The sequence below is a fragment of the Poecilia formosa genome, unplaced genomic scaffold (genome assembly GCF_000485575.1).
Source record: "Poecilia formosa unplaced genomic scaffold, Poecilia_formosa-5.1.2 Scaffold535, whole genome shotgun sequence".
Taxonomy (NCBI): Eukaryota; Metazoa; Chordata; class Actinopteri; order Cyprinodontiformes; family Poeciliidae; genus Poecilia; species Poecilia formosa.
The window spans coordinates 140,951-154,876 of NW_006800474.1; the positions used below are offsets into that span (position 1 = coordinate 140,951).

The 13,926-nt window shown below is 37.0% G+C and overlaps 1 protein-coding gene across 1 annotated transcript in view; it reads right to left on the reverse strand.

The window, feature by feature from the left end:
* LOC103129316 (ubiquitin-conjugating enzyme E2 L3) overlaps nucleotides 1-13,587 on the reverse strand; it is a 22,617-nt gene extending 9,030 nt beyond the window's left edge. The window contains exons 1-3 of the mRNA XM_007540360.2: nucleotides 13,485-13,587; nucleotides 2,187-2,282; nucleotides 1,917-2,103 (exon numbers count right to left, since the gene is read on the reverse strand). Coding sequence (XP_007540422.1) covers nucleotides 1,917-2,103; nucleotides 2,187-2,282; nucleotides 13,485-13,511 — 310 coding nt within the window. The 5' untranslated portion in view covers nucleotides 13,512-13,587. The remainder of the gene's footprint in view (nucleotides 1-1,916; nucleotides 2,104-2,186; nucleotides 2,283-13,484) is intronic.
* Between the last annotated feature and the right edge of the window lie 339 nt (nucleotides 13,588-13,926).

The window sequence follows — 13,926 nt, forward strand, 5'->3', positions numbered from 1 at the left end:
AGAGGTATCAATAAATTGAATTAAAAATCATTTTTATATATTTTCCAACTCCATTGAAATTTGTCCCTAGTTTTTGTCAACACCGTCAGAAATGAAAAGAATGTAAAAAAAATCAGGCATTATTGGGGGGCACCAGAACTTCTGAGGACCCCATGACCACTTCCTTTCTCTTCCTTTGCTAAGAGGCTAGTTAGCTCTGGTTAGCTTAACCAGAGCTAGTTTTTTCTTCTAGAAGAAGAAAAAACTTTTTATTCCCAAGTTGCTTGTCACAACCATGATGTCAACACCATAACTGACAATTTACAAAACTTTGATGAAATTTTGTGAAATAAAAGCTTAATTTTGGTAAACTGTAAAGATTTCATGGACCTGATGTGCTACAACATGGCCTCCTTCAGAATAACATCATATAAATTGAGGTAGTTTGGCTTTTTGTCAACTCCGTCAGATGTCAACTCTATCAGAGTTTTTGTGACTCTTTCAGTGAAATTGTTGTCAAATCTCACTTAAATGTGCAATTAATTCATTTTAATTTATTCTACATAAATTGCATTACTTCACATGTATCAAGTTTTTCTTTTTACTCACTAGTTTGTCACCACCTTCAGTTCTGTATCAACTCCGTCAGATGGACTTTTGTTGTTTTTGGTTTTAAATAATATTTATTTTGTTTCTTGAGAAGCATTTGTCTGTAAAATGAGTAAAAATATCACTAATAGGGTCATTAAAAATTATTTTTTATTTATTTTTGTCAGATGGTGATGACAACGTTCTAGGTCAGGTCGATTAAAAATGTAATTTAAAAAAAAAATGTTGCAACTGGGAGCCTGCACCTTAGCATCTTTACATTTCCTAAACATTATTTGTCATATCTGCATACATAAGGTTGAGAAATAACAAAAAAAAAAATTATGGGAAAATTAAAACCCATTTTGTCCCTATTCTCAAGAATCACTGAAGGAATTTATTCATGTTTTAAATTAGATTTTATCTTGTATATTTATTTCGTTAATATTATGTTTCATGTCAGTTTCAATGTCATGATGCTATAAGTGACTCCATTACACTTTCAATTTAACTCATTAGGATTTGATTAAGAGCCAGTTTTGTTCTTTGTAATTTCTGTACAGTAAAACTATTGATTTATAAATCAATAGACAGGTCTTTGTAAAGGTACAATGCAAGTTTATGTCCAATATTTATGGCATTAAAAGGCTCAGGAACTTTTATTTTTCCACCTAAAGCACTGGTTTTCACAGTGAATGCCACATGAGTGAAATTTTATAGATGATACTCTGACATCCCGTTCTACTGAAGTCAGCACAGAGCTGCACCACAGGAAAATGTCAAAAACACCAAAGAGAAGATGAGTTATGATTGACATAGTTGCAGTTCTAGCAATGCTTTAATGTTGCAGAACACAGATTTTTGAAAATAGTTTGAAGTTTAAACTAGCATTGTTGTACATTTTTTATCTGGCCAATTTGGCCAGATAAAAAAAATTATCTTTTACACCTTTTATCTGGGCAGGTCAGATAAAAGTTAGTTGCTAAATCTTGTTAGTTTGAAGATTTAGTAATTAACATCAGAACAAGAAAGCTGATAGAGTTTGAATTGATTTGTTTTGTGCCACAAAACAAATCTTTGCATATTCAGTGCAAAGTAGCCTACGTCTTCTTTGAAGGGGGGCAGTCAAGTGACCTGGATAATGGACAGAGGGGTGGTGGCCCAAAAAAGGTTGAGAGACATCAAGAGCTTTTTAAATATGTTTTCAAAGAAACAATAACAAAATAGCATTAATTGACAAACAAAAAACAAACAAACATTTTATTGGTAAAATAGCTCAACTAGCTTCATCAGGTAGCTCAGATAAGCTATGATAAAAAAAGGCACTTTTATCATGTGGTACCACTAACCTTGGTCAGTTTTGGTAGCGGGTTTCCAGTTCTCAGCACTAATCACAGGCAAGCACACCTGACCTTTCTCATCGATGTTGGGGTGATAGATCTTTGTCTTGAATGTGATTTTGGGAGGCTTGAATGGGTACTCGGTTGGAAAAATTATTTCAATCCTGAATGCACCTTTGTCATACGGTGGATTGTCCTGGAAGAAAAGTTAATGATTAAAACTATAAATCCAAATTAAGGCAAATCAGCCTAGAAAAACAAAAAGAGACAACTTCTTACAGGAACAATAAGCCCTTGCCATGACAATAGGTTTGATTCCTCAACTTGAATGTTTCTGAAGTTCTTCATCCCAGATCTCCGAATCTCTTCAAGTTCCTAATAAACCAAACACGACACATATTATACATTAAAAGTCTCAACTACAAATGCTGTGATCAATCGACGGATAGAAACACACACACAAACTAAGAGGCAATCTAAGGAAGACACAAAAAATAATCTATGGAAAAAGGAAACCAGACTGAGGAAAAAATTTAAACTGACAGAATGCCACAGAGGCAGGTCAAGTCAAAGAAACCAAGAGAACCACAAGAAGCAGTGAAAGAAGCAAAGCAAGGAAGATTGGTGACAACATCAGACTCTTCTTAAACAGAGATGATTTGTCCACATAAGTAGAACAAAGCTGAGGAGGTCATAAGCGGTGGACAAATTAACAGAAAAGGTTCCTCCCAGACAAAAAGAAACCAGCCCTGAATGTATCATGCTCCCAGTTTAAGCATGAGGCCAAAGGTAACTGATATAGAGAAACGTGCCTGTAAAATTCACAAGAATTATTCAAGTTTAAAAAAAAAGCACCATCTTGAAATTATAGATACATTATCTGTTACTGTTGTAATGGCTTTATTCATCTGTAATTAAGAAAACACTGATTGCATGTGTTTTCTTAGTAGGTAGAAGTGAAGCCTACGAGAATCTTCCTAGCCCTTCAACTAACAATTATATTTATCAATTATTGCAATGACTAATCAGATAAAAAAAAAAACTGGCACATTTCACAGATTTTTTTATTTTACCATTTAAGCCTTTTTTAAGTATACAATATCAGAAAGACAATAACAGATGCAGAAAATAATTCAATTTATTTTAAAATAATATAACTTGGCTAAAATCCAATAAAATAGCATTCTTTTAGTTTATTTGTTAAAAAGGAAGTGTCTACAGCTAAAAACAAACAAACAAAAAAACACTTCTAGCAATGTGAAAAGCTCGGCCCCTTTTGCTTCACTTCTCTCAGTACAGTGTGGGGTTAAGCTTTTGACCACTTCATAACTGATTGAAATCTTTTGGTAACACTTATTTTGAAGGGCTGTGCATAACACTGTCTTAAACATGGCATAACACCTGTCATGAACATGAAGGAGTCTTCATGAATATTTATGACTGTTGTCATTAAGTGTCATTTGGTAAATGACACTTTTAATACAAAGTTGACACTGTTTAAAATGTCTTGTCATTATCTTGGGAGAAAAATATCCTTGTTATGACAACTTGACATTAACCAAGAATCATCATCTGTCATAAATATATCCAGCAGGTGTGTTTTACCAAACTTTAAAAAGTTATGTATTTTTGCAGGATTACATTATCCTCTCAATTCTAGTTAATCTTAACTGTGACAGTCCTGAAACCATTATAGTTTTGTCATTAATATTTTCCCTTACACACTGGAACACACTGAACTAGTTACAGATATCATTAAGTGTTATTACAATGTAAAAAGCTTCAACGACACAGTCATCAATATTTCCCCTAACCTCAAGTATAGTGGAACAAGCAGGATCAGTAATAATGAGGTTGTTATGTCTTACTACACTGTCAAAAGCTTTAACCACTAGGCCTGTCACCATTGCAAATTTTGCTGGACATTAAAATGTCCCAGAACTTATTGCGATAAATGATATTGTTTTGAGACCATTTTCAAGTAATGTGATAGTAATAATGGCATAGTAAAAATGCAATAACACATTTTCAAGGATCAATAAACTTTAAATTCTTATAAACATTTAAACGCTGGAACTAGAGGACACTGGAAATATCCAAAGTAATAATTTTAAAAAACCCAACAGAAACAATGAATAAAATGAATTCTTAGGTCTCTCTAAACAAAATTGTCTTTCAAAACAGGGGATAGTTGAGATCAAAGCACCAGACTGAAGACCAGTTTTGGTGGAAAGAAAGAGAAAAGAGAAGAATGATAAATGAAGAATTTGAAAATTATTGAGTTTCTTGTCATTTATTGTGCAATTACTTTTATTTTTTATTGTGACAGGAGTACTAACAACACAGTCTTTAATATTTCCCCCTACCTGAAATAAAGTGGAACAAAAAAGATTTCATTAAGTTTTATTACACTGTCAAATTTAATAACAGAGTCATTAATAATTTCTCTTACATAAAGTTAAGTTTAGCAAGTAGCAGCGATCCGCAGATGAGCGATCCGCGCCAAGGTAAACTTCAGAGATCAAGCCGCCCGCTGAGGCGCCAGAGATCTGATTGGTGGGCGCTCCCTGTTCAGTGGATCAACTATAAAAACTATAAACCCATCTTTCTTTCAGGAATAATTCTGACCTGCCAGTAAAATGCCACATACACACAGTACAGACCAAAAGTTTGGACACACCTTTTCATTCAAAGAGTTTTCTTCATTTTCATGACTATGTACTAAACAAAAAAGTTGTAAAACAACTGAAAATACGCCTTATATTCTAGTTTCTTCAAAGTAGCAACCTTTTGCTTGTGATTACTGTTTTGCACACACACTGCATTCTCTGGATGAGCTTCAAGAAGTAGTCACCTGAAATGGTTTTCACTTCACAGGTGTGCCGTGTCACGTTAATAAGTGGGATTTCTTGCCTTATAAATGTTGTTGGGACCATCAGTTGTGTTGTGGAGAAGTCAGATGGACACACAGCTGATAGTCCTACTGAATAGAGTGTTAGAATTTGTATTATGGCAAGACAAAAGCAGCTAAGTAAAGAAAAACGAGTGGCCATCATTACTTTAAGAAATGAAGGTCAGTCAGTCCGAAAAATTGGGAAAAGTTTGAAAGTGTCCCCAAGTGCAGTCGCAAAAACCATCAGGCGCTACAAAGAAACTGGCTCACATGAGGACCGCCCCAGGAAAGGAAGACAAAGAGTCACCTCTGCTGCGGAGGATACGTTCATCCGAGTCACCAGCCTCAGAAATCGCAGGTTAACAGCAGCTCAGATTAGAGACCAGGTCAATGCCACACAGAGTTCTAGCAGCAGACACATCTCTGCAACAACTGTTAAGAGGAGACTGTGTGAATCAGGCCTTCATGGTAGAATAGCTACTAGGAAACCACTGCTAAAGACAGGCAACAAGCAGAAGAGACTTGTTTGGGCTAAAGAACACAAGGAATAGACATTAGACCAGTGGAAATCTGCGCTTTGGTCTGATGAGTCCAAATTTGTGACCTTTGGTTCCAATCACCATGTCTTTGTGCGACGCAGAAAAGGTGAACGGATGGACTCTACATGCCTGGTTCCCACTGTGAAGCATGGAGGAGGAGGTGTGATGGTGTGGGGGTGCTTTGCTGGTGACACTGTTGGGGATTTATTCAAAATTGAAGGCATACTGAACCAGCATGGCTACCACAGCATCTTGCAGCGGCATGCTATTCCATCCGGTTTGCGTTTAGTTGGACCATCATTTATTTTTGAACAGGACAATGACCCCAAACACACCTCCAGGCTGTGTAAGGGCTATTTGACCAAGAAGGAGAGTGATGGGGTGCTGCGCCAGATGACCTGGCCTCCACAGTCACCGGACCTGAACCCAATCGAGATGGTTTGGGGTGAGCTGGACCGCAGAGTGAAGGCAAAAGGGCCAACGAGTGCTAAGCATCTCTGGAAACTCCTTCAAGACTGTTGGAAGACCATTTTAGGTGACTGAAGCTCATCAAGAGAATGCCAAGAGTGTGCGAAGCAGTATTCAAAGCAAAAGGTGGCTACTTTGAAGAACCTAGAATATAAGACGTATTTTCAGTTGTTTCACACATTTTTAAGTATATAATTCCACATGTGTTAATTCATAGTTTTGATGCCTTCAGTGTGAATCTACAATTTTCATAGTCATGAAAATAAAGAAAACTCTTTGAATGAAAAGGTGTGTCCAAACTCGTAAAGGCTAGCGACCCGCCAGGCTTATAATACACTAGGGGAAACTCTGTAAATTCTATTATTATTACATGTACTATTCTTAGTACAAGTAAAATAATGACGAGAGCTGAACAAAACTTTCTGACCAAATATTTGTTTGGCAGAAGTTCCAACCACTGTTATTCCTAATGCAAAACGTAATGTATATTTTTAGGCACACGAGTGTATCTTTTCACTTAATGAGCATTCTGAAGGATTTCCAACCAGATACTCTGGTACAGTGACTTCTTCTGTACCAGAAGTCACTGTACCAGTCACTGTACCATGGCTCGTCCTCATAAGTCTCCTCCACACCTGTAGCATGTCTTCAGTAGCGTCCTTTGTCCCCTTACCATGTGTTCTTAGGCAAAAATGAGTCTGTATGTGGTTAAAGTTGGCAAAGCCAAGAACACAAGCACCACATCACATCCGTCAAGCTGCTAAATAAAACACCCAAAGGGTAACTTTGACTAATATAGTAGCTTACCATTTGCCAAATTAAAATTGGAGGGAAAAATCTATTTGCCTGCCTTCAAAAACGTTTATGAATAAGGGCTAACCTTACAGTTATGGAGTTTGATAACTTTAGCTAACATTAACTTACAGGAAGCTAGCATTAGCTTGAATCACGGAAAGCTAACCTTACCAAGAAGAAAGTCAATGTTTTCTTCTCAAAGACAATCTAAAATTAATAAGACGCATACCTTATAAATCTATTAGACGTACTTCTTTGCACACTGGAGGTCTGGCCGAGTGTTTTAATCTGTGTTCGCTGAAGTGACCCAATTCCGACTTTTTTGCCGGGGCTGTTCACACTGCCAGTAAATGCAACCTGTACGCGTTCTGCAGTGTGAACGGGCAAACGACCTGAAAATATCCCACATGCGCACTAGAGGGCGCAATAGCATCAGCGTTCTCAGTGTTCTGCCAACTGCCATAAAAAGAAGAAGTGCTCAGTGTTTGTGGAAGTAAACATGGAGGCAAACAGTGGAGCTTAGCTTACATATTTGAAGTTGTTGTCCGGCCGGAGCAGCACATTAACAACTTAATGCTCATATTGTCCGTCATGGTTGTTGTTTTTCTTCCTGCTTGCACGTATCAGGACACAGAATAGTGAGATTTGTTGAGTATCAGTGACGTTCAGTTTGGATGAATGCGATCTGTACGTTAAGTCGCATTTGAATCGGATACGTATCGGATACGGGTCACATTCGAAAAAGAATCCGACCTGTGCTGTTCAGACTGCCATGAAAAGATCGGATACAGGTCGCATTACGTCAAAAAAATCGGAATTGGGTCACTTCAGGCTGCAGTGTGAACGCACCCTGAGTAGCTGTGGTAATGTGCCTGGAAGTATGTTGCATGTTTACGTTAATTAGGTGAATTTATTACCAGATCATTTTTTAATTTCGCCAGATCACATAGTATCATTTATAACTAAAATAAAATAAACAGTTAACCCAGGCGATCGGCAGAGATCGGCCTCATTAGTGATAAGTATCAGAATGGGCAGCAAAAAACCTGATCAGAGCATCCCTACTGATGACCAATTAATTAATAGCAAGTAAAAAGAATATGATATAAGAAAATGATTATCACAGGACAAACCAACTTTAGACAACTGGATGGATATAACATTTAACATATAGATGGAAACAAATAACAGCCTCTCTCAATTACAAGGCAGAATAATTTTATCTGTGGTGGCAAAGTTGGGTAGAATGTGTAGAACTCTAAAGACCCAATTTTATTTTCAGAGACCAAAGTTGATTAAACTACCCTTATGGTTCACTCTCCTATAATAGGTATACCTTACAATTACTTGATACTATGCTTTTGGTGGTGTATTTTTGTTATTTAGTTTGTTTTTACATTACTATTTCAGTTTTTCTTCTTTTACATTCTATTTTTCACTCCCACCTTCAAAATCTTTCCCAGGTAAGAGGAGTTCAATCAATCAATCAAATTTTATTTGTATAGCACATTTCAGCAGTAAGGCATTTCAAAGTGCTTTAAATAAAAAAAAAAAACCCAGCAGTTGTATCTTTGTATTGTTTATCATAAGGTAATGGTCAACTTGTCCTTCTCAAATGCTGAAGTTGGCTATGTGATGTTGAGGCTAAATGTTATGTAACATTTGTTTCCTTGGGAATCAATAAAAATAAAAATAAAATAAAAATAAGATCAGAAGTCTAAATATCTGTTGTAGGCTGAGTGTCTGTGGATGTGTGTCTCAAAATTTGACTGAACAACTCAAGTAATACAACATCTGAGAAATATTGCCAACTCTGCAAATTATATTGTGGCCTCAACTGCTGCATCGTGTTTCACAAACCTTGGTCCTGAATGACTGAAAATAGTTTGTCATCCAATGCCATCCCAGAACCCCTTCATTACTGATTGTCCTACAAGCTCTCTGCACAATATATGAATAAGCCTGATTGAGTGATTTCACCTGATAGTACTTGGTAATAGTTTTTTTTCCCACAACATCATGAACTCCTTAACTTTCTTCAAAGTAACTGTTCTTTTCAAAGCTTGTGTGAGCTCACAGTGGATCACAGACTGGCCCTTTGCTAGATTGTTAAGCCTCAGGCTTGGTCTTGGTGAACAAAATGGGTCAAAGCCAGGTCAAGACTCTATAGTTTTTCTCAAAATTACAAAAATACTCCCTTTTATTTCCACCCGCAGACGAACAACAAGATCTGAATTAAAAGCAACATAGTGATCCCAGCACAGCTGCAGTCCACCATCTCAGAAACAAATTCACGATAACAAATTCTGCTGAGCGATTGTCTAAAAAATTACTGCGATAAACGATAATATTGTTTCAAGACCTTTTGACACTGATTTAATGGAAATGACGTAATAATGCATGCGATTTCCTGCCATAGCTAGATACACTTTATTTTCAAAAGAACACATAACACTGGAACTGATAAACTAAATTAACAAAAACAAAAATAAAAAGGATTCTCAGTATCCATTAACAAAAAACGTACTTGAATAAAAAGTAAACAACATAAAGCCAAAGTGGAAATAAATACTGCATTCAACCAAAAGAGTGCAGATTATGAAGTTTGTATATTATATTGACCTTCAGTAATCACTAGATTTAAATAGAGAAGATGGGCACATCCGACCACCTAATGCTGTAGTTCACACTACACGATTTTTTGCCCCCATTTTCCCCTTACGACAATCTTAGAACGTTGGCTGTTCTAAGATTGTCGCTGGTGATTTCGTAACCGATCATCCTGTAGTGTATGGTGTGTTTCGGTAGATTGTTGTGGCCGCTCCGATCTAAATCAGGGGTTTTCCCCGACTGGGAGCTTAATGCTGAATGTGACAGGTAGCCAATCAGAAAGCGCGGATTCTCCTCCGTGCTTTCTGAGGGGAAATTATGAGAGGAATCCCAAACAGCTGACCTTAGGGTCCAGCGGACATCGGAGATGATATGTGGAAACAACATTAATATGTATTCAACATTTCATGCAAAGAATATGGAAATGACAAGAAGAGGAGCTGGAGCCAAATTGCTACCGCAGTTGATGAACCCGGTAACTTTTCAGCTGTTCTTCGTTAACGTGACATAAATAGGTTATAATGATTTTCATTCAGTCAGAACTTTATGCTGACTCTAGCCACATGCATTGTAGCTAGATTCTAGTAAAGCATTGATTAATGCCTGATTTTAAAATTAGTTAATTGGGCTTTTAGCCATTATTTTGTGCCCATTGTTTGACACGGCACGGTCAAACCCGATCAAACTGTTATACCTAGGATTTCTGTCGGTTAATGCGTCTCTCAGGTTTTGAAAATGGGCCGACAACTCGTATAGTGTGCGCTGGACATTGCACTAAGGAAATGAGGAAGGGAGGGTCAGTGGAACACCAGAGTCGATCCCTTTTTCATTCAGTGTCATCAAGAGAAAGAAAAAACGGCAGGAAGAGACGATAACGCCGATAATTAAAATGAGGTCGATAGCTTTAATTTATCATGCGATTAATTGATTTATCGTTTATCGCGACAGGCCTAGAAACAATACAACTTACTGCTAATGTCTGCAAAACTGTGTTGCATGTGAATGCTTACAACAACAGCTGACATTTGGTCCTTCAATTTAAAAGAGCACGTCTGAATGATAACAAGCAGTGCGACCTAGCTTTGGCTGCGCAAACACCTGCAATCTTATGATGACCATTATTAGTTCAATACTAAGAATAGTGTTGGTTGAGTAATTGACTACATTTTCATTAATTTTTGCATTTTACAGTACATAAAAAGCAATGTCCTAAAATATTTGTCTAAGACAAACATTCGGCCTCAACCTGGGTCTTCACTTCATCCCTGGCTTGCAGTGGCTCTTGTGCTGACTGCAACCTCAGTATGTTCCTTGTGAAGCTCCCCCAGATTCTTAGATGGATTTTTCCAGGTGCACTCTCCAACCACATTCTTTCTTTCCACTCAAATTTCTATGCATGGATAGAGCACTCTAAGAACAATTAACCTCTTTATCAGTGGTCTTGAACTCAAGTCCTCCAGGGTCAGAGGACTGCAGTTTACACCATTGAATTACACTGCTACACTGCCTCACTTATAGGTGTGAGCAATATAAACGGCATACAGTAGAAACGATAGAAATTTTCCTACGGTAGCGATCTGCAATCTACCGCCTAACTGCGGTAATGCTTGTTGATGACGTAACCAGCCTGCATCAAAACAGAGCCAACAGGAAGCAGTGCGGCTGTTAGCACAAGGGAAGAGCTCATTAAAAAGGCAGGTGCAAAAAGGGAGGTTAGGAAATACAACATAGTTTTACTACCTTAAAACAACGCATGTAGTTAGCCGAGTACCAGCAATGCAGCTGACTACAATTTCCAATCACAAAAGGAAGGAAAAAGCAGGATTTGGAAGACAATGGAAGACAATGGTCTTCCTTGAAACATCAACTCCAGTTCAGGCCAGCAGACCACCAGAGATCCCTGATGACATCACCAATTATTTTTCTCCCCAATGATTTTGAACCTTGTGTTTATTGCAATGCTTATGTTAGTTTGCAACAAAGCTTGTCTCCTGATGCTTTGGAATAATGCATCATACAGTTGTTCTAGACACAACAAAACATTTGGAAGAAGCTCAGCAAATAGAAAATGAAGAAGCTTGTGTTTAAAGAAGGGGTCTCACATTAACAAACTGTATGTGTCTTGTCTTTAAATGCTTATTTGGTTAAATATGCATTTAAAGCATATTTGTTTTTCATTCAGTGAAGTTATTGACAGTGGGTATCCAGAAATTTTGCTCAAGTAAGAGTAGCAATATTTTATAGCAATATAATATTATCCAAAGCTGGTGTATATAACTTTTATAAAAATTATGTTTTTACTATTTGTCAAAAATGTCACCATATTGTGACAGCATGAGACAGATAATCTGTGAAAAAAAAATCAAGCTTCTCCACCCTCCACCTCCTTCCAGTGGTCCTACTGTACTGCTCCCAGTCAAAAACAACTAATCAGAGCTACAGGGAAGGTCAATCCTCATGTGTGAGCTGCTTAATGGTGGAGAAATAACTGTTTATCATCAGTTACCATGGTAACTAGTCTGAGCAGTTGTGGCAGAGCAGGCTAAGCTGCATTACTTATAAAATAAACAGTCACTGCCAAACCTGACAATTTTGTCAATTGCCAATTAATTGCCAGAATCATTGGCAGAATATTCTATTACTAAAATAATCATAGCTGCAGCACTACACACAATAAGAATCTATTCTCTTTCTGAGGTCCAGACTAAATTCTTTTCTCATTTTCTATTGGCATGATGCATTTGCTTCTTACCAAAATAGTCAGATGTTCAAGTGACACTGGCCCTGCTAATCAGAGTTTAGGGATGCACAATACTGGATTTTTGGTCGATATTCGATATGTCGATATACTAAAACTCATTTGGCCGATAACTGATACCAATATTTTTTCTTATACCTACTTACTGAAACAATATGACTCTCTCTACTGTGTAAATTAAAATATTGCATTCTTTGCCAATTTAGCCTGCTATCAATGCAAATGCTAAAAAGAAGGATGAACATGATGTAACACTTTGAACTTATTATGTTTAATGACAAATTTATTCATAACATCTGCTCTCTCTAAGACAGTAACAATACTCAAACAGTAAGTCTTCACAAAACTAAACTCTACTTGTTCACAAGCAAAAAGCACATCAGTCATGCATTAACGCTTAGCAGTTTATGATGCTGTGCTGCAGGACTCATTGTCACTGGTTTATCATATAAAAACAACGCCTTTTATATCAGTGAATTATTTTGACAGTATGGCCAATGTCCAATATTAAATTTTACAGCTAATATCAGCCGATATAGACACCATGCTGATAATATTGTCTATACCTACCAGAGTTCCTTACATAAGTTTTGATCCTGTTTGACTAACCTCCCCACCCCAGACACCTAAACATTAATTGAATGTTTAGGTGTGTTTTTAAAGCGAATTGAATGATCAATTATATCTTGGAAGTACAAAAAAGCAGATAATATGATCCTTTTGGCCTCATCAGTTTTGTTTTCTTGTTACAACTCAAACACATCAAAAATTATATACTGATCAAATTTTTGGTGATTTTGTCTTTTGGAGGAATAAATTGTATGAACAGATTTTATCTAGGTATTTTCCTAGGTAATAAGAGTTTATGTGACTTCATCAAGTGACTAATAACTCTGATAGTCATGTGACCCTCAATACAAAAAGACCGCATTTTTGAAAAAACAGTGTTTTGTAAAACAAAGTGCACCACAGTTGATTAAACAAAACTCCACGCAAAAGAATAAATGGAAGTTCGTTTCCATAATGTTAAACTTCCTACCCAGGATTCACAGCTAATAACTATCCTGTAGGGTGTGATCGACTTAAACCACCGGAGTGATGAATTATTACCATCTTAGAATAATAAACTGCCTAACCAGTCTCGCACTGAAATCATATACGTTTGGACAAAAAAAAACAACAACAAAACCATCAAATTTCCACGACTTCTTTAATCAAAGCACCGGTGCAACCGATACCCAATCGTATACAAAATCCATAAGATGGATGTCTTAGGAGGGCTAGCCATGAATTTATTGGCCTCCTCGCAGATCACCACAACGTTACTGCCTGGCTGGACGACCAGCATGACCTCTCGTTAACCGAAGATTTAAAGATTAAGACAGTAAGTACAGCATTGAACTGTTTCATTATTTTGTATGCTCTTAGACACAATGTGATCACGAAGTTTGGCCCCAACAAGGCATCTACATATTAAGAAGAATGCATCATAGAGTTCAAACGGAAACGTTTACCTTGGCCAGCCTTCTGCTCGCCGCCATCTTGAAGTCGTTGTGTTGTTCCCAGAATGCACAGCGCCCCCCCCCCTCAAAAAAAATCTTCTTCTTCTTAGTGTTTATTGGTAGTTGGCAAACATTGAAGTTCTGCATTACTGCCACCAACTGTTATAGACTGAGGACCATAATGTCACTTTACATTGGTAAATTAGTAATTAGTATACTTACTAAGTAGTGAGATGGAATCATCCAAAGAACTTAAATACACAACATCTTTTAGTAAGAAATTTAAAAAGATGGGGAAGCGTTTGGGTACTGTAAATCAATTAAATTTCAACTGCAACAACACACATCAATACACATCTCAAGTGATGGTAATCAGAAAATTGAGGTTACAACCAAAATTAGACTGAATTTATTCCTTTATGCTCCTCAAGGAGCATTTTTGAGATCTGGGGCC